This window comes from Agrilus planipennis, unplaced genomic scaffold, assembly GCF_000699045.2.
Source record: "Agrilus planipennis isolate EAB-ADULT unplaced genomic scaffold, Apla_2.0 scaffold29, whole genome shotgun sequence".
Taxonomy (NCBI): Eukaryota; Metazoa; Arthropoda; class Insecta; order Coleoptera; family Buprestidae; genus Agrilus; species Agrilus planipennis.
The window spans coordinates 633,836-659,543 of NW_020442462.1; the positions used below are offsets into that span (position 1 = coordinate 633,836).

General features: G+C 33.2%; 3 protein-coding genes across 12 annotated transcripts in view; 2 read left to right on the top strand and 1 right to left on the bottom strand.

The window, feature by feature from the left end:
- LOC108744444 (torso-like protein) overlaps window positions 1-7,058 on the top strand; it is a 117,650-nt gene extending 110,592 nt beyond the window's left edge. For all 6 annotated transcript variants that reach the window (XM_025980818.1, XM_018480201.2, XM_018480205.2 and 3 more), the window contains one exon: window positions 6,158-7,058. In XM_025980818.1, the coding sequence (XP_025836603.1) occupies window positions 6,158-6,556 (399 nt within the window). In that variant the 3' untranslated portion in view covers window positions 6,557-7,058. The remainder of the gene's footprint in view (window positions 1-6,157) is intronic.
- Window positions 7,059-7,885: 827 nt separating this feature from the next.
- LOC108744434 (tetratricopeptide repeat protein 5-like) lies at window positions 7,886-12,060 on the bottom strand. Of its 3 annotated transcripts, none has more exons than XM_025980816.1 (9): window positions 11,732-12,059; window positions 11,564-11,639; window positions 11,237-11,454; window positions 10,936-11,178; window positions 10,825-10,878; window positions 10,587-10,772; window positions 9,932-10,107; window positions 9,730-9,874; window positions 7,886-8,316 (listed from the first exon to the last, which is right to left on the bottom strand). In XM_025980816.1, the coding sequence occupies exons 1-9, from the start codon at window positions 11,816-11,818 to the stop codon at window positions 8,197-8,199; spliced, it is 1,305 nt and encodes a 434-aa protein (XP_025836601.1). In that variant the 5' UTR covers window positions 11,819-12,059; the 3' UTR covers window positions 7,886-8,196. The 3 variants fall into 3 exon arrangements, with proteins under 3 accessions (XP_025836601.1, XP_025836600.1, XP_025836602.1); XM_025980815.1 differs by having other exon boundaries at window positions 11,507-11,639; window positions 11,732-12,058; XM_025980817.1 differs by lacking the exon at window positions 7,886-8,316 and having other exon boundaries at window positions 9,736-9,857; window positions 11,507-11,639; window positions 11,732-12,060.
- Window positions 12,061-12,155: 95 nt separating this feature from the next.
- The window catches only part of LOC108744445 (ubiquitin-like protein 3), a 206,137-nt gene continuing 192,584 nt past the window's right edge, over window positions 12,156-25,708 (top strand). For all 3 annotated transcript variants that reach the window (XM_018480207.1, XM_018480208.1, XM_018480206.1), the window contains exon 1: window positions 12,156-12,491. Coding sequence is in view for 1 of the 3 variants with exons in the window: in XM_018480206.1 (XP_018335708.1) it covers window positions 12,462-12,491 (30 nt within the window). In the remaining 2 variants the exon portion in view is untranslated. The remainder of the gene's footprint in view (window positions 12,492-25,708) is intronic.

Sequence of the window (25,708 nt, forward strand, 5' to 3'; positions counted from 1 at the left end):
GTAGAAATAGTAGAATTTATTAGGTAACTTGTAATAATCTCAATTTTGACATGCTTTTTTAAAAATTATTTCAAGTTTCTTAATTATTACAATTTAATTTGTAATATCAACTAAAATACCTAGTAAATTTATTTCTGCTGGGATTTCATTTTTAAAAATTGAGGTTCAAATTGTGATTTTTATTATTTCCGCTTACGAAGCAACGGGATAGTGGGATAAATTGTAAATATCGCTTTTATATTTAGGTAAATTTTCGTTTTTCATTTTCTCTGTGTATGGTCTGCCGAATATTAATTATTGCGTATACGTACAGTTTATTAAAAAATGTTTGAAAAACGTCGTAAAATGTAGAAAATCGTTTATTCCAGGGTCATAGTTTCGTTAAAAAGTAATCATTCGTCGTTCATTATGAAATTAAGCATTATTAAGCGAAATTTTAAAATAAATTTCTTCACAGAAATCCATTTCTTGAATAAACAGTTGCGAGTGTCTATTATTGTATAATAATATAGTGCACCTTGAAATTTAAGAGTAATAACCTCATTGCTCATATAAATCTAGTAACAAGGTTTTGTGGCAAGTATCTCAATATGTTTTTGACGTACTATATTACATAAATGTATCTTTTGTATTGGCAAGTTAACTAGAAATCCATAATTATACTTAAATTGATTACTGAGCTGTGCTTTATCAGAACAGTGAAAAACTTATTTATCTATGTCACACTTGCTCGATTCTAAATTTAATTTATATATAGAAATACTTTATAATAAAAGAAAGATCAGAAGATTAGTCTTGGTTTGATGTTAAAAGAAATACGATCAGAAATTACACTTTATTTAGATATCGGAAACTATAACAAATAAAATAAAATATTGCAAAAATTCTCATTTGTACTTCAGATCCGAAATTCGATATAATACAATAATAAACTGTTGCATGATCTTTAAGTAAATTGTAATCACAAATTAAACAACTAATCCGGCCAGTGTATGTCCAATGGTGACTTCGACAAGTTTCCATAACCTTTGTGACAAATTTTAAAGTTGTCCAATACCATTCGTAGAGAAAATTGGATTCGCATGCAACACCATCTGATAAGACAAAGCAAAAGGACTGAGAACGTACAGTTTTTGTTTCTTAAAGTATATATATGTTACGCCAAAATCAAAAAGACGTCATGGTCTATAGCAGGAGCCGGCAAGTAATTTTATGCATGGTCCGGATACTTTTGAAAATATTTATTGAGATCCATGAAGAAATATACTGCTTGCCAATTGTTTATTTTTATTTGCCTAAAATCACATAAGCACCTAAATCAATAAGAACTCAAATCAGTCATGCAATTACTTGTAGAACACCTGGAAGGTAACAACTCAATGCTCAACGGTATTTTGCTCATCATCATGAGGTCGTTAGTCCTAAGACTGACTGGACACGCACCTCTACTCTTTCCTACCCTGAGCTAATCTTAGCATTTCCCTAAAACTAGAACAACCGACCTATTTGCGAACAGTAATCTAATCTAGGTCTACCTGTAATCCCCTTAACTCCCGTCTCTGCCTCTAATGTCTAATGTTTCTGACTAGACTTTCATGCCTGAGAAGGTGTCCTGTATAAATCTATCTCGCCTATTATAGACTTCCATAGAGTCCTCTGTTCTCCTATTCTTTCTAATACCTCTTCATTTCTACCCACTATCCACGGTATCCCCATCATTGCCTATAACACCACATTTCTGCCTTTTCTTTCCCGTCCCGACCACCGTCCATGTTTTGCACCCGTACAGCGCCGCGCTCAAAACATACACCTTTAACAATCTTTTTCGAATTTCTTCTCTGTACAATTTTAGTTAAGATTTTTAAAGCATGGGAGGTTAAGTTCTAAATGCCTTGCACCTATTCGCGCCTGTCTTTTTTAGTTATGGTTACTAACACGTTCCGTTTATAATCCTCTAGGACTTTCCTCGTCTCGTAAATGTGACTAACTAGCTTAAACATACGATCTCTAACCTCTTGTCCTGCATGTTGTAGAGTTTCCGCCCATATCCCATGTGGCGCCTTATTATTCTTATGTTTTTTAATGCTACATCGAACTATTTTCTCATTATGGAATAACCAAGCTCATTTATCTCCACACTATCTCTTATATATCTCTTAACTCATGGCCTGCGTGTATGTTCTCTAAATATTCTTTCTACCCATCTGCCTTTTCGTCATTTTCTATCAAAATGACCCCTGTCTTGTTACTTATATTATTATTACTGTACCCTACATCTCTAAAATTCCTTTTAATTATATTATAAGCCTTATCCGTTTTACCTACTTCAAACTTTTCTTCTACTTTACACCTCATATCCAACTGCTATTCCTTAGCTGCCCTACACTTCCTAATTATTTCCCATTCTATAGCCTTATATCGGGTTTGCCCTTCTTCGTCTGTCCTCTTTTTGTATTTCCGCCTCTTCTATTAATCCTTCAATCTCGTTTGTTATCCAGGGTTTCCTACTTTCGTTTTGTTTAAGACCCAGTATTTCTGCTGACTTTAGGCACGTTTTAATGCAGTATTTTGCTATCTAGAGGAAAATATTTTTTAAATAATTTACTTAAATAGTTTATGTTTCCCAAAGTTTTTGGCGGTACAGTTTGTGACCCTATGCGGTCCGGATGTGGACCGCGACTCACCAGTTGCTGACCCTTGGTTTACAAAATATTCTTTACCTCGCTTTTGTCTTAATTTCGTTCATCTCATCTGTATCTCTCCGATCACCACACATCTTTTTGTAGGATTCCTCAATGAGGCCGAAGCAATCCTTTCCACCCTATCCTCCGGATTGCCTGCCATAAGCGGTGGGACCTAATGAAAATGCAACATGTAACTGTTGTTTTTTTGTGTAAATATCGGTAACGTACTTTTTCATTGTTTTTGGATAAAGTCACCGTAGGTTTCAAATATTGCATCCGCAGACATATCTATCTACCAAAAAACCTTACGAAAGTAAGGTATAATTGAAGAAAATCACCTTATAATGGTGTCAAAATTTTGTTGCCTGTTTCATTATCGTACCGGAAAGGAAAAAGAAAAAAAATTGGTAATTTATGCACTTAAAGAGTTTATTGAAAAAGTTAATGGCTACTTAATAAAATCAAACAAAAAACCGAAATGATAATGCTGCAAGCAGGTAGCATACTGTAAGGTATATTATAACACTTCCTGTTGCTTTTAGTGTTATTAGGTGTGAACGATCAGGTATAGTTAGTCATAAACTATATATTTCGGCGTATCTACTCTCTTTTCAGCTTTATTACAGAATTAAAAATTTATAACTGAAAATCCTTGTTTTACGTTAACTGTTAGAAGTAAACAAAAGGTTTAATAACAGGTAATATGAGCGTTTCACGTAGCAGAAAGTCTTCTAATTTTGGATATTTTGTCTTTTGTTAGACCTTTCTGTTGGTTTGTTAATTTTCTGGAAGTTGTGCAGTATTCAAACCACAATGTGAATTTCTGTGATCTTATAAAAAACACGTACGTGTGCTGATACATTTATAAGAAAACCAAGTCGTTACATTGAATAAATTGCATATACATATTTCAAGGTTTTAGCTGGTTGTCACTGTGGAAACCACAGACCTCATGAAAGATTTGCCGGGTTGTAGTAACAATAAACAAAGCGTTCTTTGTCAGTTATTTGTGCTTCTCATGTGGCTCCTAAAGTACGTCTTGCAGTATGTATGTCACTGATACGACCAAACAAATGGCTCATCTCCCCCAGCACAATTTATCTGCAAAGATAAACATCGTGGCCGCGACTGTTGTTTCCACGTTATTGCCACCAGGAAACGTTTCCTCGCTCAATGTTTTCCTTAAGAGGGAGTGACAAATTTCACGCAATTTTATCTGCTAACATTTTTTCTTTTAGAGAAACGGAAACGGGAAAAGTGAGCTTTAAACTCGAGCGATTTCAGTTCTGTATAGTGGTATACGTGCTAGATTTTCAGCTTGAGCAAAAAAGAAGGAATAAAATGTTTCCTAATATACAGAAAAGATATGAAAGAAAAGCAGAAGTTAAAAAGATTCGTGTACTATTTACGAAGTTAGGTTTACTAACTAAAAATAGCATAAGGACGCGTGGTTTTTAATATATAGAAAATAAATTTAAATAAGATGAAATTACATGAAGGTTATTTTTTTATATTTAGTATTAAAATATAGTAAAGCACACTGAAAATTTCAAGTAGAAAAAATGTTTTGTTCCGTCAAGAAAAGAATATATTGAAGTTGCTTGAAAAAGTTTAACTTGTAAATCCACCGGAAGTAATAATTTTTCCTTTCAGTTTTGCGTATTTGGTCTTGGCATTGTTCGTTCGGTCTTGGTTGTAGTCTTGGTCTTGTTAGTGTAAAGATACTCTAAAAATAGTCTTGGTCTTTCATTTTCGCAAGTTCAAGAAGAATTTTGCTCATTACTGCAGTCACCGTCCAAATGCGACTCGCGCACCGGGAATCTTGGTCTCGGTCTTGCGAAAGTGCAAGAGGCAGACCAATTTTGCTCATCACTAAATTGATTGCACAACTGTAAAGGCGATGAGAGTAAAAATAAAATATTAAGTCGAGAACAGCTTTGAGGAAAATTATCATTCGTTTACATTCGTGCGTCAAGCGCAGACTGTCATTTATAACCATTTCCAACGACTAAATTTTGGGTTCGAATGGTCAGCGATGCGAATTAACGGTTTCCATCGACAGTTGGTAAACTCAAAAAGAAGGAAAGGAAAATTGAGTTGCGAATGTCTGCCAACGTTCGTAAGGGTTCGTATGTGAACGCATTGAAAATAATTTAGACTACTTACTTCAATTTGACGAGATGCCTACATTGATCTTCCTTTCGTGTGTTGTTATTATTATATGGGGGAAAATATGAGAGAAAATCAGTTATTAGTGGTCAGTGCCTCATACATCATTGTCAATAAAATGATTTAGGGCACAGCAACGCAAAAGAATGCAAACAAATAGCAACGTTTCGCAATGTATTCCCGGCTTTAAATCGTTCTTTTTAATGATGTAGGAACCGAACGACATGGTGTAGTCGCTAGTGGTTTGCATTCGGCTAGATTTCCATTTTATCTACTTGGTTTAATCTTTCTGGTTGTAGAGGTAAAACCTAGGGCAGTAATATTCTACCAATAGGTAGTCCTTCATTGTTATAGCGCCTACATCCGGTCCGTCTCGTTCCTATTTCTTTAACCACCACTATCCACCCTCCCAATTCCACAATTCCTATAGGAGGCTTGAGAGGACTTTAAGAAGCCTTCAGCTTTACGATTAAAGCAGAACAGGATGATGTATGGTTTTTAATAGTGATGCCTACTACAATTTTACAATATCAAAAACTGTTTGGTTTTTATGTTATTGAGAATGCGACCGACCGACCGATGCACCGCGCATTACTTGGTCGAAATTGGTAGTAACCAATTTCACTGTTCTAAGGCCTATTCATATTATACTTTTGATATGTGTGCTATTATTTAATTTTAATTGTCAAGGTTACAGAACGTTTCCCGTCACGTTTTGATAAAACTTATCAAATCATTCGCCAAGTTCATATGAAACTACACACTTAATAGGCAGTGCGAATATAATTGTCCTTGTATATCATTGAAGTTTTATTACGTACGTAATGATTGTGAAAAGTTAAAAGAATGACAAAATTTGATGGAAATACATTAATTATATTAAAATAAAATGTTTAAGATTTAAACAGTAGAGTAATTATAGGAATAAAAAATTTTTAGGGTTTTTATCGGTATCAAATCAAAATCGTTTTATTTTTATTCCAAAAATATTGCCCATATCATGATCATAAATTAAAATTCTTTTTGAAGCATTAGTGGGTTTCTAAACACTAAGATTCCCAACACTCAAAAGTTTATTTTAACATTGTATTTATTGTTAATAAGGAGTTGCAAAGTTACATTACTTAATATCGTTTCATCTTCAAGAATTTTTGGTATACCTATTATGAAATGTTTGTTATACATACAATTTGAATATTATTTATTTGGAATCAAAATTCCTGTTGTCTGACAAAATAATAAACAAGTTCTGTAATTATTTTTCTAGGTATTGATTTTATAAAAATTTTATTTTGTTTTTTAAGGTGTTCGTGTACAAGCGGTCAGTTTACCAGAACATTAAATCGAAACTACAAAAGGAAGGAGTTTCAGACGTGGATACTCGCGAACTCCTTCTGAGCTATTTCAGTCCATGGTATGCCGAACATATGGGCAAAATCAAAGTTTCAAGCGGCAATAAAACGGTGGAAAACTGGGCGCAGTCGAAACTTCGTGTAAGATACTACATATTTTCCTACCCATGTCTGCTGAAAATCCATGGAGATCCGCATTTGTTAGGTGTCTTAAACAATCTGCTCGGCAACGAAGCCTTGTTGCAGATAAAAATGAATGCCATTTCTCCAGCCTTCAAGGACCCCGTTAAAAAGCAATGGTTTAATGAAGTTCTCGAGAATATGCTCGACCTTTGGGAAGTGAATCTGTGATCTATGCGGTCTTTTTTACTCTTAGGTTAAAGTTAATGACGGTGATGATGATGTGTTTTGTTTGTTGCTTTTTTATTATCGTCGTCGATCGATTTCGAGATTGTTCTCAGTCTAAAGAAGAGGAAGTTTTCTATTATATCATGATACTTAGGTGTTAGTGCCATTAGTCGCGCTACCGAGGTTGCAGACGAATGAAGAAGATTTTGCCGTACTTTTTAAGTGTTTTTGGCGGGAAATTAATATTATTACAAAAACACACCATTTTATAATAAAGTGAGTACAAACTTCAAATTCTTACAAATTTGACTTTTTTTCAAAATATATCTACAATTAAAAACTGAATTCAAAAACAAACATATTCAAATCTTTCACGAAAATAAGTTGCTTCAAGTTTTTGTTTGTATATTCGAAATTGTAGACTCGCTTGGCACTTGGTGAAACATTTTTATAAAATTAAAGTAAAGGAATTAAAACTCTTGGCAAGTTTCACAATGTTCATTTATTTCTCTGACGATCGTTTCGGTGTTTAAACCATTTTCGAAGAGTATACAAAAATTTATTGAGTAAATTTTTATTTCCTTTTATTAACTGGGTAAATTATTATTCAGCACAATATTTGTATTTTTCAAAGAGTAGGTATAAAAAAATACTGAGTAAATTTTTGTATACTCTTTGAAAATGCTCTAAACACCGAAACGATCTTCAGAGAAATAAATGAAAATTGTGAAACTTGCCAAGTGTTTTAATTCCTTTACTTTACTTATATATATATATTATATTCAGTTCACCAANTCCCTTGAGTTTATTTCTATCTTAAAATGCAAGGTACTTGTCATCTCTATTTACATTTTTGTTTGCATTTTTTTAACAATATTTTAACTGGTGTTAAAAATCTGCTCTTATTTGATTCTTGGGTGTAATATACAAGCACAAAGTCATTTTGATATAGTACATAGATAATATTGCAATTGTAATTAGATTTTACATTCCTGACTGTATAAAAACCACTCATGATTCAATTATTACTTGTATAATGACTTTTTTAATCTATATTTTCAAAACTTTTGCATCCAAATAGATTATTAAAACATTAAATAAATGTAAATTAGTATCGGCTTGGTTTCTGGAAGAAAACTACAGTGTATTTAAATTCTTGTAAAAAGTATAAAAGATTTTAAGAATGTGCTGTGCTATTCCGAAACTTTTAAAAGTAATTGTGTACCACCACAAGTTTCCCGCCAAAAACTGGCTTTTATTTTAAGTTGGAGAGGAGGTTCTTTACCTCCTGTTTGACTGTGTACAGGACTTATTTATAAATCATACTCAGGATTATTGTTAATTTTATATTTATTGTATAAAAAGTGCAATTGTGTTTTCGTACATTAGAAAATGAAACTTCTTACAATATGAGTAAATAACTTATTTTCCTATAGCTAATACAGCATGCAGTCAACTTTATTTTTATGTTGTAGTAAATGGCGACGGAGGAAATAATTAATTATTATTGCAAAATGTTACATTAATTAAAAGCAATTAATTGTAAGTTTGCTGTATTTTAGAAAAGGGAGAAAACGAAGCAGGATTTTTCTTAAAACATCAAAATATAAATAAAAACAGATCAAATCACAAATCATATAAGATTAATCAAACTTTCGGAATATCGACATCTGGACTCCAGCTTGATATTCTTTACCTAATTTTTTACCATTCACGACCAACACACAGGGCGTTTCCACTCTAATGAGTCTGAACTTGAAGGTCTGAAAAGATATTGGAAAGGTAAGAAGCACGTGTTTATGTTAGATATTTTAAAAAGAATTGATTATGATAAATCCACAGTTATGGAAACATAAACTATTTTATTGTTAATAAATTTTTTATATTACATTAATTAAAGAATTACTTTATTCTTTCTAATTTGTATTAGGTACCGTTTATAAAAAGGGCACCTATTAAATATGATCAATAATTGTAAAACATATTTACTTCTTCACAAAAAATGTTTAAAACATTATTTAGTTACTCATTCTGTCCAAGAAAACAACAAAAATTTTGTTACAGCGTAAGAATTTCGTACAGCAACAAAATAATTAAGACAACCGCAAATAAAAATGTCGTAAGTTGCAACTGACTTTAGCTTACCTAATTTTTCAAAAATTGGGGTTAAAGTTATAAACCAGAACAACGACAGCTAATAGAGTGCAACGTGCACGGGTTTGTTTTTTACTTTTTTTCCATCACAAATATTAATCGATTACATTATATGATTAATATTTGCTAGTGGTCGCATGGTCCTTGAAGGTATCAATTAAGTAATAAATTTATTAGAAATAAATAAGCGCATCAGTTGCTTAACAATAGAAAGCAACCTGAGGAGGGGTTGCATCATCGTCTGGAATGTTACAAAACCTAATTTTACAGGTTTATAGAGATGATCTATAACCGTTAAATTGATTTTATGCGACACGTAGAAATGTAATTGGTTTTATTTTGTCTGCGGAAATAGTTTGTTTATTTGTCTAAATTGCCAAATTGCAAGTCTTTTGTAATACAAAGTTATTGACAATTCTACTTCCAAATCTGGGTAAAGCCCAAAACCCTTACTTAAAGTGCTTTGATCTTTGATGCTCTAATTACATTTTAAAATCCAAGGACATTAAATTACCAATTACTTCAAGAATTAATAAAGTTCAAAAACATACGCATATTAAAAGAGCTTGAAGCCCTTTTCTAATACAAATCACAAAGCGTTAACCACTTCTAAGTCCTAGAAGGACTAGAAATACATTTTCGAGTATAAAGCTTTGTCTACTTCTGTTTAATTCCTATGCATATACATACATTCAATATTGCTTTCTATTAATTTCTTGGCATAAATCTGACTATGATCCAAAAAATTGGAAAACTGATTAAGTTACCCAAATATCAAAAAATCCAAAACTGTTTAAGACTTATATAAAATTACTAACAGAACCTCTGGTGCAATTCTTACTTCGAAAGCTACTAATTCCTATTTTAAGTGAACTTTGAGTTTCAATACTAAATACAAAATGAATATGTATATACTCAAACAAATAAGACGTTTAAGAAAATCAGTAACATTGTAACGGTTTTATTTTTATTAAGAAATAAACTAAATGTTAATAACGAAAAATAGATTGTAGATAACTTACGTTTTCTTCAAAACTAAAGTCGATTTCCGTAATGAAGGGCTCTGGAATTGCTACTGAGTCACCAATAATTACACCTTTTGTCTCAGCAATGTTAAATACAGTCACTGCACAGCATTCGCCTTGCTTGTCTACCATACAAAAAGTACTGTAAATAATTTATAGAATTTTTTTAATTATCTCGAATTTTGTCGAGAAAACTTACAATGGAACTTTATCTTCATTATAAATGGAGCACACAACTTTTCCTAGCATTACCTTTTCTTCATTTAAACCTACTGATAAATTTGAGAGTAATACTTCATCTAACTTCACAGCTTGGCCACCTGAAGATGTGTATTTTCCACCACTATAAGGCCCTAACTGCTTGTTATCAATTGACTAGAATAAATGTAGACATTATTAGGAGATCTTAATATTATTATTATTATTATTCATTATCAACTTTAATAATGCGAAGGTTTTTCCAAATGTAAAACTTTATTGAAAACCTAGGTAGGTGGAGGAGTACATTTCCCCCCTGCTTAAGTGAATGAGTGAACCCCACAGTTGTTTTTGACGACATATTTTGAGACGAATTAAAAAATACAAAATTGTATAACTTATTTCTTAAAGGTATGGTTGAAAATGACAATTTCTTTTTGGTAATTTTGTAGACTATCAGTAGTAAATATTAAATACTCATTCATAGTTAAAATAGAGCTACCCTACAACAAAATGTGAAGTTGAACTGAGCATGCTGCAAGTTTATTGTATTGATCATTTATTAAAGCATTAATAATGTGCATTTTAACAAATATATTGCCTAGTAGATATATAAAAAAAATTGTAAAAAGGCAACTCATTTTTTTTTGTAATACCTGAACAATTTGTTTCAATCTTTTAACTTTCATTTTTCCTGACGTCTTTACCATTTCAGAAACGTTATTCAAATATTTAATCAGTTCTTTCTTTTTCTGTTGTGGTGGTTCCCATGTAGGGTCGTAATTGGATGCTAAACTAAATGATTCAAGTGCCTGTAGGAACTCCTCTTCATATTTTAGTGTCTGTAAATAAAAGCTCACATACAGAAATACTTTTTGTTTATTTTGTACATACAATGGCCTTGTTGTAGTGTAAATCAGGTGTACTTCTGGCAATAATATCCCTTTCCTAAAATGATAGAAATGCCAAATGTAAAGTATTCAATTTCAGAAGGAGAAATGTTACCGCTTGAGAGTATGCACTGAGGCACAGTTTTAAAGTCTTTGGATTTTGTGAGATCCCAAAAAATGCTGATAAATGTGCATTTCCTAAGACAACCCAAGAAAGGCCATCTTGAGGATCCATTTGTACTGCCTCTTTTGCTAGTGTCAAGCCTTTTTCAATATTACTAAGCATCTCATCTTTGTTATTACATATTTCTTGTCTTGCCAACATAGATAAACTTCTCAAAGAGATTTTATTTTTTGTCTACAAATAGAATCATTAACATTCAGTCTCAAATCGAAATAATCAAGTAAAAACACACATAATTTAAAGCTCCCACAAAACAGTTTTTTGCTTCTTTTAAATTTCCTTTCTTCCAGTAGCACTCCCCAAGTTCGTTCCAAGCTTCCACAAGTTTTGGATCTAGTTTAACAGCCTTGAGAAGGAGATCTTCAGCATCTTTGTTGTACTTTGGCAATACATTTAAAGCTCTTCCTTTCAAGTAAAAATAACGGGCTCGATGTTCAATTACGGCATATTCTGCAATAAAATTAAAAAGTAATGCAGAAAAGAAGAAGCAAGCATCTATTACCTGCATTTCGGTTCAATATATCTAAGGTATTTTGGAGTTTATTTTCTATGTCCTTACTTTTTTCTAGTGCATTGTCAAGAGGGTGTTCTTCAAAATAATAGTCGCGAAACTTATACAATTCATCTACGATTTCCTTTAATCATTAAATAAGATTTGTTGAGATCAATTAAGATGTCTGAACATCTGTTAAAAAAAGTGCACCTACCACTTTGTCTATGTACTTACCGTTAAAGATTCAATTGTTTCTTGATTATTTTTACTATTGGCAGTATTATTTTCATCATTTTCTTCATTATTTAATGTAGAATTCATTTTAAAACTGAAATTATCACCTTGTCATTTTTATTGTTGTTTTTACAGGTTATGGTTTCTCAAAGGTTATGTTGACAACATTAAAAATGTTTTAGTATTTATTGTTTGACATTTTTAGCGTATGCTTTCAAATCTGTTGTGTTATTTATTGTTTTTCAAATGCCGATAATATATCGCTAGCATATGTTATTAACAAAAAACAAGAATATTAGCACAATAATACAAAACTTTTTCTAGTAGGAAATCTTTATTATCTATAGTTTCGTTATCGTTGTATTTGCGTTTTCATAATAGATGTCACTTTTTCGTAAATTTTAACAGTGAAAATAAACAGTCTTCATTAGTCAGTAGCTGGCGGAGAGGACTGAGGAAGTGTCGTGGTTTCTGCTTTTAGCCTCGTTTGTAGTTTAAGTTGGTTTTAATAACCTGAATAGTTTTAAATACTTGTGGCCAATTCCGTATACAATGAACATTAGGGCGTTGTCGCATAATAGTTTCGGTTTAATATGAACAACCCCGAGAAACCGATTCAGTGCCTACGCGTTCAATAGTATAATGGAATAGTGCTTAGTGTCCTGCTTTAAGCATCTTAAAGTTAGTGCACCGTACCTCATTTTTGGATGTATTAGGTTTTAAGACAACCATGTCTGGTAGAAATATCCCGGCAGATAAGGTGAGTTTATTTTCGAAACCGCACCCTTGGTGTTTTTGTTAAGCGGTGACATACGGCGACCTACTTCTTTACCCCACATTAGTTTTCTGCTGAACACACAACATTGCGAAGTGTTTATAATTACATTAAATGTCTACTTGCTGGTTTAATGTGCCTGATTTTATTATGACAAAAGAGGCACAGATCTACAAATCCGATGAAAATGTCTTAGGTATCTCAGTGTAGAAATAAGAAATTTGTTAATTGTGATTAATTCAGATTTTTAACCTTTAATATGCATATGCCTAATACAGTTAATTGTAACAGTACAGGTACACCGTTTTTTTGCTTAATTTTTGTGGAAACAATAAGTACTATTCTGCAGTTTCTACCTAAACTATCTTCAATGAAGTACCTAACTGGTTTTATTGTATACCTACTCATTTCTTCAAATGTGTAGTATAACACGTAACAACTTAAATGAAACTTGTTCATACTTGTTTAGCGTTTTGCTTAAACTGCAGACAGTTCATATGTGTATACCTATTACGAATTGCACCAATATTAACATTATTAGGTAACATCTACCCATCTACAAGGTTCTGCTTTATCAAAGATAATGATGTGTATTTTAGAATTTGTGAGTGGAGGTGTTTTTGTGGAATGAACATCAAGGTCTATCGATTCATTATAACGATGAGAAATATTACACTTCATCATCTACCTACTGGCTGACCTCTAGTAATAAGATTTTGTTGTAGTTTTAAATAATAAATGAACGATAATTTTAGAAGAGCTTATTTATTTGACTGTCAGTCTTCCGTAATTTTATTCTCCGGAATACCTAAGTACGTATATTCATGGGGTTCTACATGAATTTATGAAATTGCTAGATAGGTAATGTTTTAAAAATATTTTTAAGTAGGCAAGTATCTACCTAATTAACATATCGAAAATACATATTTATGTATCTACTTGTTTATATTGACAAATAATTCTTCCCTTATCATGGTGTTATTATCCCCCTTCAACTAGAGACTGACAATTGCATACTTATGGTAAAACTTTAGAATACCTATTCTATGGAAGTAATTTTCATAACTTTTTTATGTACTTCACACAAATATGTAGGTAAATGTGACTGATCTTCTAGTAGGTACCTATCGTATGCAAATTCTTATCTACCATAAAAATGTTAGCCACTTTTGATTTATCATAAATTCCTCAAATTCAATACAGTAGTGGCTAATAGAGAACCGAACATGGGGTTATTCTATTACATGTAATCATCAGAAGACGGCGTCATCTTTTAAAGGGTGTAGGGTATATATAACTGCGTACCTATCTGTCTTCCTACAAAGTTCTTCAGCAATTTTTTCATAGAAATAAAGTAATATAGGTACCAAAGTGTAATAAAAGCAATTAAGTTAACCAAAGTTAAGGACATTTGTTAGAGAAGTCTGTTATTTTCACTCAAACACCTTGTGTCTACTAGAAAATTTTTGGTGAACTTGGATTGTGTTAATTCAAAAATAAACAGCTGTAATTAATTAATTATATCCATTTCTTCCTCTTTTTATTAAAATGCTTCTCCTTTTTATTGCAATGCGAAATGAATCAATGTTAATTTAGGGCATTTTTTATTTAAAACAACTACACTAACCTTTTGCCTTAACTAGTTTTTCTTATAATCTGTTTGGTTCAAATTTAGCAGTTTATGCGGCTAATACATTAAAATTGAAAAAGTAATCACTAAACTACACGATAAAACAATAAATAAATAACTAGTTAAAAACAGCACAGTCTATAAATAATATTTACTAATGCTATGTGTCTCTTTAATAATTTATTGTTTTATTTATACATATCGTGCTGTTTTCAAATTAGTGTTGTTTTTAACTATTTATCTGTTTATTTATTGCTTTATCGAGCTATGTAGTGGTATTTTTTCGGTATTGATTGTATTAGCCGCATAAGCTGCAGTATTTGAACAAACAGCGCTTAAGTAGGTAAGTAAGAAAAACACCGTTAAGAAGCCGCATATTGGTGGTCGAAACGCTGGTGTGGTTTTTTAAATTTAAAAATTTATACCCTCAATTACCTTCGATTTCTTTCCTGTGGTAATTAATCAGTATTTCGTATTTTTGAATTGATAACCAAAGCAGGAAATAGGACGGTGGGCGCGTTGCAAAAGAAAAGGTTAGAAGCGTTTGAAACGTGGTGTTATAGGCAATTGATAAGGATATCGTGGATAGAGAAGCTTAGAAATGAGGAGGTATTGGAAGTAATAGGTGAACAGAGGTCACTATAGAAGTTAATGAAAAATAAGCAAGATAGGTTGGTAAGACAGCTTCTCAGGCATGAAGGGGTGATCAGACACATATTAAAAGTAGAAGCAGGATTTAAGAGGAGTAGACCTAGATTAGATTAGCTTAGGATTATAAAAAGTGGGGGTGTGTGTCCAATCAGTCTTAGGACTAACGACCTTATGGTGATAAGGATTAATGTTGGTGTGTGTCTATATTTACATTTCACAACTTATTTTTCGTATAAAGCACAAAATGCTTGTGAAAAGTCAATTTTTCAATTTATAAATGAATGCCGTTAGGTTTACTGTTTACATTTTAAATAGGTATTTATTTTTTAAAAATAAGATTATTTAAATTTTAATTCCGTTAGAAGTCTTTTTCTTTCTATGCTGTCAGTGAACAGGTTTTAACTATTGATATTACCGTAAATAAAATTTCGGACGGACTACCTTAATGACAATCACCTTAAGCGAAGTATAAAATCCAGTTGAATGTTATAAAATCATTAAGCAGTTTATACATCGAGTATTCTTGTTAAGTTTTTACGCTGACAATGAAATTATTTCCTGATAATGGTTTCAATAAGTGTTTAAATATGTAGTAAACAAAAACAGATAACGCTTGTCCTTTATAATTCTTGGAAGTGATTGTCCCCTATAGTGACTTAATTTAAGTTGTACGTACGTCCGATAACACTATTGGTCGTTGATTTTATAACAACATTATTTTATCTTACGACTAGTGTATAAGCACAGAAATGTTTGTTGTGATACTCGAGCACTGTTTGTTTTTCATGTAGTATAGCAGTTCTTCTTGGAATGCGCGTGCGGCTATGGTTCTTCCTTATATTAGTCATATGTTTTGTTCGTCTCAAACGTGCTTCTTGAAAACTACTACTTAAAACGAGAAATTTCAAACTTGCCGTAGGTAGGCATCTGTCCTAGTATCTACTTTGTATCTACTTTGTATTTTCCAGTTATTAGCAATTAGGTACGTTTAAAGAATTTTAGAAAAAAACGTTTTTATAGTAGCTTGTGTGAGGTATGGTTTGAAAAGTGACTGAAACATCTAAAATTAAGAAAATTTTGGGGTAAATGTCTAGATGATGGCCCCCACCCCCTTTGGGATCGAAAGAGGAGGTCTCCCCCACCATTGTACCATAAAAAGTTCGTGCCCCCCTTCGGGGGGGGGGCGAAGCCGAAGGGTGTGGGGGCCATCATCTAGACCTTTACCAATTTTGGGTTGTATCTCCAGAAACTTATTGCTGAAAATTTAGGTATTTCAAATACATGCCCCCCCCTCACGGAAACTTAAAATTAAAAAAAAGCTTTTGGGCGTTTTATTCTCACTTTCTACTAATGCTGGTGGGTAGTCTCGTTTTAGGAATCGTGACAATGGGTGGGTGGTAGTTGAGGTCAGAAAGATGTCACGGAATGAGAGATTATCTGTGTTATATTACTGTCCCAACATTTGCCTATGTAATCTGAAGAAATCACAGAAAATCTTGGACTAGGACAAACGGATTCGGAATCGAATCGGTACCCTCTCAAATAATTAGCAATGGTCTAAACATCTAGTCCATACGTAACCAATCCAAATGTTGCTTGCTATATGCAGGCCGCATGTAAAATTATATATCTCTGTATTAGATTTATACCTACTATAGACATTTTTTTAACTCATAATTGTAAGCTCATTAATAAAACAGGCAATATTTGTCTTACATATACTCACAAGAATATTGTTTCACTCCTTTGATCTTTATAATCATCATCATCATAGAGTCGTCATTCCTAAGAATGGTTGGACACGTTCTTCCACTCTTTCCTGTCCTGAGCTAATCTTCGCATTTCTCTAAAACTAGAACATTCTACATCCTTAACTATTTGTGAACCGTAATCTAATCTTAGTCTACCTCCACTCCACGTAACTTCTATATCTGCTTCTAATATGTTTCCTTATGCTTCAGAAGGTGTCCTACGAATCTATCTCGCCTATGTTTTATTGACTTCCATAGTGACTTCTGTTTTCTTAGTTTTTCTAATACCTTCTCAATTCTAACTTTTTCTATCCATAAGATCCTCATCATTCACCTGCAACACAACATTTCAAACGCTTCCAACCTCTTTTTTGACTACCGTTTACGTTTTGCACTCATACAGCAGACTTACACCATAAACAATCTTTTTCGAACTTCTAAATTAAAAAGAGAATTGACTTTTTTTGTTAATTACTTGACCCTGAGCTATCCTCTGTTTTATATCTCTACTACTCCTTCCGTCCTGAATTATAGTAATTATATATTATATATTCGTAGATACCGAAAATCAGCGACCATTGTAAAGTAAATATAGTTTGTAAGATGATGATGGATCTCGTGGGTCACAAAAATGTCCAAGGAGTTTAGCCACCTCTGCTCTAGGCCATGGCTCCGGTCTGTTATCGAAACGGCCTAAACTAAAATTATAAAAAAAAAATTGACCTATAAGGTATAACATCATCTAAACTTTGCATGGAAATAACGACGATAATCGTGCATTTTGTAGTTTATGAAAAATTCTGGGTTACAATATTTATTACTACACATAGTTCTTTCCAATGAAGCTTTATCGTCTTCAATAATATCAATTTCAAATAATTTTACTTCAATACATTGAAATTTAGAAGTGAGTAGACATGTCCGGTGTTATTTTTCTGTTTCGGAATCTAACGTAAGCGAATTTTTGTTGATTGCACGCGATAGACTTATAGTAAACATGAACAGAATGACGTAACAGTAACGAGCTATTTATGTTCAGTTGATTGCGAGCGGCAATAATATCGTCTGATGACATTGAATGACTAGTTGACCATCGGGTTGCCCGTGGGCAGGTAATTAGTGATACTTGTACAAACCAAAAATAAAAACGCCCACCAGAATTTACAAAAGGATCAGACGTTGCTAAATATCCGTAGATGTTGTTGGCACGTTTTCTTTTATTGTATGTGTACACATCTGCAAAATGTGTGCTATAAGTCCTGGATTAACAAACTTGTTATGACAATTAGGTTTCATAATCGTGTAGGTAAACGATAATGGTACGTAGGTAACGGCAAAAGTTTAATCAAAAGCAGTTTCATCAGTCTCAACAGTTGATGGACTACGTTATACGCAATATGGACAAATTCGAATATTAGAGGGAGGTTCTAAGTAGACGGACATCCACAAAAAAAGTAGGGTAGACTGGGTACGAACGTGCCATTTTTCATATGATCGCCCATAATTTTGTCAGTATGTCAGTTATCTGACAAGGAAGGTGCTTTTACGGTAAAGCACAGTTTGTCCGACATAGTGGTATTTCAATTTTATCCCTAAATAAAATACTAACTGACAGGCACAAGTTTAAAAAAAAAAGAAAAAGTGTCACAACCGACCACATCCCAGGGGTAGTTGTGACAGTGCTTGAGGTTAGTAGTGACAGGTTAAGAAATACAACACAACAGTCTTTAATCACATTTATTGTTGGAATATTTGCTTAATTCTTAATTATTAAGTATTCTTCAAGAATCATTACATTACTTGTTAATATGGCGCTTACGTGCAAATCACATTATTGTTTTATAAGTCTTTTTTATTCTTTTCAATTTTTTTATTAATATTAAGTAATCATAAAATTATTTATGTTTAACACTATATGTCTAATTAGGTACATTAATTGTGACATTGTTTCACAATGTTAAAAAGTCTTAAAAAAATCATCTCCTTCAAGAAAAAATAAACTTAACCTACTTCAGGTATCAACTCTCAACAAATCTAAAAATCTTAGTTTTAAAGGTACAAAAGTAGTATATTGAGATCTAGTCAGACTCATCACAGTTATGACAAATGTAGTGGCGACTACCTCTTTCCTCCCTCGGTCATTCTGATTCGAATTCTGGGCATCTAGAATCAAAAAAGCATTTTTTCTTGTGTCACAACCGTCCCTAGGAAATATGGCACAACCGTCCCCAACGCACGTGTTCACAACAATAAAATCGCCATGACGATACTGTATAACCTACATACAAGGAATCAGTTCTGTTTAACAGTCTGTTTTCAGCTTGTAATGAATAAAAATACTCATCAGTCTATCTGTATACATATAGCAACAATCACGAAAAGAAAACTAACAAAAATAGTTACTTTTGATCGTCGAAAAGTAATACAGGCTTCTAACAACACTAGCTTCGCGCGGCGGCTGACGCAACACAGAGACGCCTGTTCAGACACGCACGCGGCTTCTTTCTTCCCTCTTCCCAAACGCGCTATTCCTTATAGTTTCGCTAATACAACGACTGTCACTACCGTCCACTGGCACTTTCGTACCCAGTCTACCCTACTTCCTTCCCACCAGCTACTAATACGAGTGGGCGGAAGGTCGTCCTTTTGGGTACTGTGGGAATGGGTGGGCGATGGTCGGGGTGAAAAAGATGAATCGGGCGGAATGAAGATAAAAGTGTGTTTCAGTTTAATTTTAATATTTTTTTTAGTTGTTAGAGATAGACAGTGCTTATCATTATTCAACATATTTTATTTTATTATATTGAAAATTTCCAAAATTTCAAATGCATATAAGGTAGTCAAATATCTCTTGAATGTTCTTTTGCAAATGGTAATAGGCCGATTTGGTCCCTATGGTCACGTTTTGCGAAGGTATTCGACGGTAACCATCTTTATTACTTATATTATCGATGCTCTTCAATCGTATGCAGGTTACAGGCATTTCATAGTTCGAGGCAGAATCATACCTTGTTGGGGTTTTCCCCTTATTGGCTTCTGGCTCGTATTCTTTTGTTGCATACTAGGTATTGGTGGTGGCACCAGAACAATTTTTGATTTTGTCACATAATTTAGAGTTAGTTACGTTTTGCCCTTCTTTTTGTTAATTTGCGTTTTTAATTCATACAAGGGTAGAAATACCTTGGCATACTTAATTTAATTGAGAGGGGTGGAGTAGACTAAAGGGGAAATCATTTTATCGGACTCGAGGAGGCAGTTGGTTCAACCTGCATACTGGGTAAGGAGGCTGTATTGGCGGGACGGGTGATCGTGAATGTGACTTTGTCCTTGACGTTTTAGGTCATTTGAACATAAAGTATTTTATTTAATGGTAATATGTACTTTTTACTTCGTCAACGGATTGATCAGGAAATATCCTTGATGTTAAATTTTTGGACACAATGTCGATGACGTAAATAAAAAAAGAAAAATGGGGCAGTTTCACCTTCCAGTTTACCTCGTTCCGAGTGGACTGTTTTTCTGGAATAGAAATGTAGCCACCCCTACTATCTAAACGTGTTATTATAAATTTTGTCTATATTCTTTGACAGTAGTATGCATAATATAATAGATGAGTCCACATTACATAATGCTAATTTACTTTGTTATCCTGTTAGATAGTTTTATTTGATGTTTGAAACAGATATTACATTTTATATAAATATGATTTTTATATTTATATTATATTATTCCTTTGCCACTTCCAAACAAGATGATCTAAAAGTTGACGTTGGAAAAATATTGCAATTTTATTACGAATTACTTTTACTTCCTTTTTTTCTATTTGTTATTGTACATTTATTGTTAAACTTATTTGATGATCTATGTAAAAAAACAGACTATTTTATTAGGTACTAGGTTTAACACCATCCTTCAAATAAATAGTGCTTAACCATTGTTTTGTAAGGATTTATTGTTAATAAAAGTGATCATTAAAAGTGGATAATAGCGTTTTTACGATTTCAAAAACATTCCACGAAGTGAACGCCTATCACATTTGACATTTTGTTATTGTTTTTAAATCAAGTAAATGTTCGTTTTTCATTATTCTTTATATATAATTTTTAAACGCATAATATCTAGTATTGTTGCACTAGCTATTAACACCTTAATGTATTGTTTTTGTATACCTGGTTCCTTTTTTTGACCAGGAAGTAATTTCAGAGTTGTAGGTAATCAATTTTAAAAAAATCCAAAATTTGTAAAATTTTAATTGAAGGCTAATGTTGTTCTTTTTGCCTTTTATTTGCCTATTACATGCTTTTATGCCTACAGTATGCTTAATTATAATTTTACGCCCGTTTTATTGTATTAGTTTTAGTTGCTTATATTCAGTAATACGTTGTAATGCAACATTTATTTAGCGTTCAATATTTACTGATTTAAAAAATTCCCCTCTGTAAAATTATTAATTGAGAAACTGCGTTTGTTTGTAATGTAGAAAATACGCGAACATGTATGAATATAGGGATGGAACATAAGCTAGTGGGGTGAGACAGTTAAGGAGAAATCAGTGAGATATACTTCGTTTACTTTCTGTAGCGATGTGACCTTCAGTTTGACCGGCGCAAAGTAGAAAAGAACAGCACTAGGTTAGAAAAGGAAGGAGACAACTCTCGGCCATACTCTTAACTTACTTAAGCGTATAATCCGTACAGTACTGCACGGAAAAATTGACCATTTTATCCACTACAATTGCGTTGCTCAAATGTGCTGTTATTGGTACCATTTACTACTGAAAATATCAACGAGATGTTTATTTATATTTGAAGACATATTAAAGGCTTTAACGCCTGTTTTCTACTCGCACTACTATTGATGATTGAACAAAACTTTTGGCAGGTACTGTATGAAGAAGTATGTTTAAAGAATAAGAGTCGAGAGTACCTATAATGAGCTTTTTTTCCCTACTTACGATTTTGCCAGCGCGCATCCAAGACATTGAAAGGGGCACATCGCTACAGAAAGTAAATGAAGTATAGCAGTCGGTGGAGATTTAACGTGCAGCATCTACCTTGTTAATATTTATCTGCTCGCCAAACTAACACAGTATATCAGGATTGAAAACGACTTCCTGGAGTCTCCTTGGATTGATCCCAGGAAGCCACCGAAGTTACGAATGCGAGTCTGATAACAATTTGATGAATATGGGGGAGAAATTGAAGTTACAATTCTGCTCCAGTGCACCTCTCGTTGGGCAACATCCGTTTCATCCTTCTAAGGCTTAACCAGCACACTCAATCCACGCTTTGCTCCCATGTTTGGTCCACGCTTCAGACCGCAAGTTCTCTAAAGGGTCGGGTTACCCCTAAGCCTGTGACTTCCCCGATGCACCCGTTGTTTGTGGTATTTCGGTATTTAGAAAATGGGTGAAGCAGCAACATCTATCTATTCCAACGTCTGTCGGGGCTCCCCATGCTGTTGTCACCAAAGGTGCCAGTAATCTTACCGAGAATGTGGAAGGTTGGGTTCTTCCTCCACGTCAATCTCCCGTATCAGTGCTCGGTTTACCTACCAGTCAGCTGTCGGCTAGTTCCCCTCGAGGTTTCACTCTATTTGCTTGGTACTTTTCATTACATTTCTTTCAGATACTCCTAGGACCTTTTACTTTCCTTTACTAAGCTATCTTCTATGACAAGGTGAGCCCCTGGAAGGCGGGCGTGAGGTAGTAGCTGCCTGTAGAAGCCCAGCGGAATGCGCCATTTATAGATTCGCGCCACCCATCCTCCCCTGAGAGATTTTCTCCCTGTATGTGTAGTGTCGATGAATAAATACGATACAAGGTGGTCTTAAGAACTGTAGATTCCATCGTTTTGAGTGTATGCAATCACTAATCAAGTAAGATGAACGAATAAATGATAATCTCATAACTATATCTATACCAAACGTCTATTTAATAGAAAACTCTCTAAAACGTAGTAGTTACTTAAATGAGATCGGTTTAACTTATTACCCATGCATATGCACTGTGTAGCCTCACCCACTGTCAATACGTCATTATTTAGAAAGTGCTTTCTATGTTACCGAAATTGATAAGAACTACAGTCGCAAGCCTTATTCTACGAAGTACATAGTGTCCTTTTATTGATTGTAATAATGTTGGCGTATGTCGTCGTGTGCGTGAAAAAATATTATTTTTTATATTGCATTTAACGAAAACTCCTAATAACGCCAGAAAGTTCTCAAATCTTTAAGCTTTGATGTATATATAAAGAGTTTACACAGTAATTTGAACGGTTCCAATACTACATCTGTTTCTTTATTTATGTTAGAAATCATAATGAACAGAACTTTATTATGGTATAAAGCTTAAAAATTGAAAACGTGACACTTATGCATACCTTAGAAATATAACAGTATTGTTACTTTTAACTTATTGTTAGAAATATTTCCGTGGTAATCGTAAACACATAAAAATATCAATTAAAGGTTTTTGCAGAATTGCTTTTTGATTATTTTATTTAATGGCTATACGATAAATAATTAAGCCTGAAATTCCTAATTTTGTAATGTAGGAGTTTGAGCAATTATATCTCATTGACTAATATCAAATAAAAAGACCTTTGAAAAAACTTGCAGATTTTATAAAACGATGAACCGATTTAACCGTCATTCAATAATCGGATAGGTAATTGATTCAGCATCACATCATTAATATAACTTTGACGTTGCTCTAGATAGAATACCTACCCAATGTCAGAATTTCTATCTATTTTTGGTAATGTCTACAAAAAGTGAAAGTTGTTGATGAATTTTTATCGTATTTAGTAAACGAACGAACGCCTTCTGGTACCAGTTACCCAATGGTCGCCGTGAAAGTGTATCTCAGTTTCTTCTATTATTATCTTGAACCAACTGATCGTAGAAAGTGGAGCGGAATGACAGAGAGCGTTCACTTGTCTATAAATATATCGACGATTTCACAACAGGATCTTATACGGTATTGCTAAATGGATTTTTAGTAACGAATAACAATTGAGTTTTTCTTTTGTTTAGGTAACATTTGTTTAATGTTAATGTTTTATACTATTTTTATTAATATTTTACCCACGACGACATACTGAATTTTGAATTTTTGTATGAATTGTGTACTCTAGGGGTGCGCTAATAATTCAGCATAAAATTTATAAAAAAAGAAATTCTTATTGTAGAAAAAAACTTCTGAAACATTCTAAACCTAAGAAAAATAAGAAATAAAGAGTTTCAAAGAAATTATTGTGGGATATTATGGGAGTGAAAGGTAACACGAAGTTGAAGAATAACAAAGTTTATTTTAATATGTGAGAAATTGAAATAAATATAAAAAATAACAAATACAAGAAAAGGTTAGCTTACGACGGTTTCTGACAAATTACCCCGAGCCCCTCAAGTCCGACTGGTGTTTTTTACGCCGCAGGTAGTAACCCCATGTTTCGGTCGTCGTTGTGAGCCTCTCCGCACTTACGAAATAAATACATATTTTTAAAACTAAACTATAAACTAAGCCTAAACAGATTCTAAGCCGGGCTGTATACTACCTGCATGTATTCCCGATACTACATTATTTACGCAAAACTTGAAGATGTTAAAGAATTTCATATTCACGCTTTAGTCGGAGTTCTGGACAGTCTCTAAAGAGTTCTATCGAAAAGTCCTAGTGCATTTTCTCGAGAACTCGATTGTTTAGAAGTCAATTCAAAATGGGGTCAATAAAGATTCACGTACCAGTTTTTGTGGCTTCAAGATATGGAAACTCCGAATTTAAATCTGGCGCGAGAATCTGTAATAGTTCTGAGCAGAGCCATTTCAGGTTATGTATTTTTTACCCCAGAAGTTATATTTTCACCCTAGAACTCGGAGGTGCTGGCTATTTTTGTAGAAACTCGCGATTCGTAAGGGACGTTGATTTTAGGCTCGCCTCGTTTTCAGTAGCAAAATTGCCAGCATCTCAAAGTTCTAGGGTTAGTGTTGCCCAAACGCAAGAACAAGACGAGACTTAGCCAGTCTTGGTCTTGGTCTTGCGCCAATACACCTGGTCTTGGTCTTGGTCTTGGTCTTGCGCTCCCAGTCTTGGTCTTGNCTATACGATAAATAATTAAGCCTGAAATTCCTAATTTTGTAATGTAGGAGTTTGAGCAATTATATCTCATTGACTAATATCAAATAAAAAGACCTTTGAAAAAACTTGCAGATTTTATAAAACGATGAACCGATTTAACCGTCATTCAATAATCGGATAGGTAATTGATTCAGCATCACATCATTAATATAACTTTGACGTTGCTCTAGATAGAATACCTACCCAATGTCAGAATTTCTATCTATTTTTGGTAATGTCTACAAAAAGTGAAAGTTGTTGATGAATTTTTATCGTATTTAGTAAACGAACGAACGCCTTCTGGTACCAGTTACCCAATGGTCGCCGTGAAAGTGTATCTCAGTTTCTTCTATTATTATCTTGAACCAACTGATCGTAGAAAGTGGAGCGGAATGACAGAGAGCGTTCACTTGTCTATAAATATATCGACGATTTCACAACAGGATCTTATACGGTATTGCTAAATGGATTTTTAGTAACGAATAACAATTGAGTTTTTCTTTTGTTTAGGTAACATTTGTTTAATGTTAATGTTTTATACTATTTTTATTAATATTTTACCCACGACGACATACTGAATTTTGAATTTTTGTATGAATTGTGTACTCTAGGGGTGCGCTAATAATTCAGCATAAAATTTATAAAAAAAGAAATTCTTATTGTAGAAAAAAACTTCTGAAACATTCTAAACCTAAGAAAAATAAGAAATAAAGAGTTTCAAAGAAATTATTGTGGGATATTATGGGAGTGAAAGGTAACACGAAGTTGAAGAATAACAAAGTTTATTTTAAAATGTGAGAAATTGAAATAAATATAAAAAATAACAAATACAAGAAAAGGTTAGCTTACGACGGTTTCTGACAAATTACCCCGAGCCCCTCAAGTCCGACTGGTGTTTTTTACGCCGCAGGTAGTAACCCCATGTTTCGGTCGTCGTTGTGAGCCTCTCCGCACTTACGAAATAAATACATATTTTTAAAACTAAACTATAAACTAAGCCTAAACAGATTCTAAGCCGGGCTGTATACTACCTGCATGTATTCCCGATACTACA

Bases quoted from the DNA above. Each gene is read 5' to 3' on its own strand.
- LOC108744434 (XM_025980815.1), bottom strand. From the start codon at position 11,818: ATGAATTCTACATTAAATAATGAAGAAAATGATGAAAATAATACTGCC. The intron at 11,640-11,731 runs GTAAGTACATAG...TAATGATTAAAG, and splicing joins AAACAATTGAATCTTTAACG to GAAATCGTAGATGAATTGTA. The intron at 11,455-11,506 runs GTAATAGATGCT...ATTTTATTGCAG, and splicing joins TATATTGAACCGAAATGCAG to AATATGCCGTAATTGAACAT.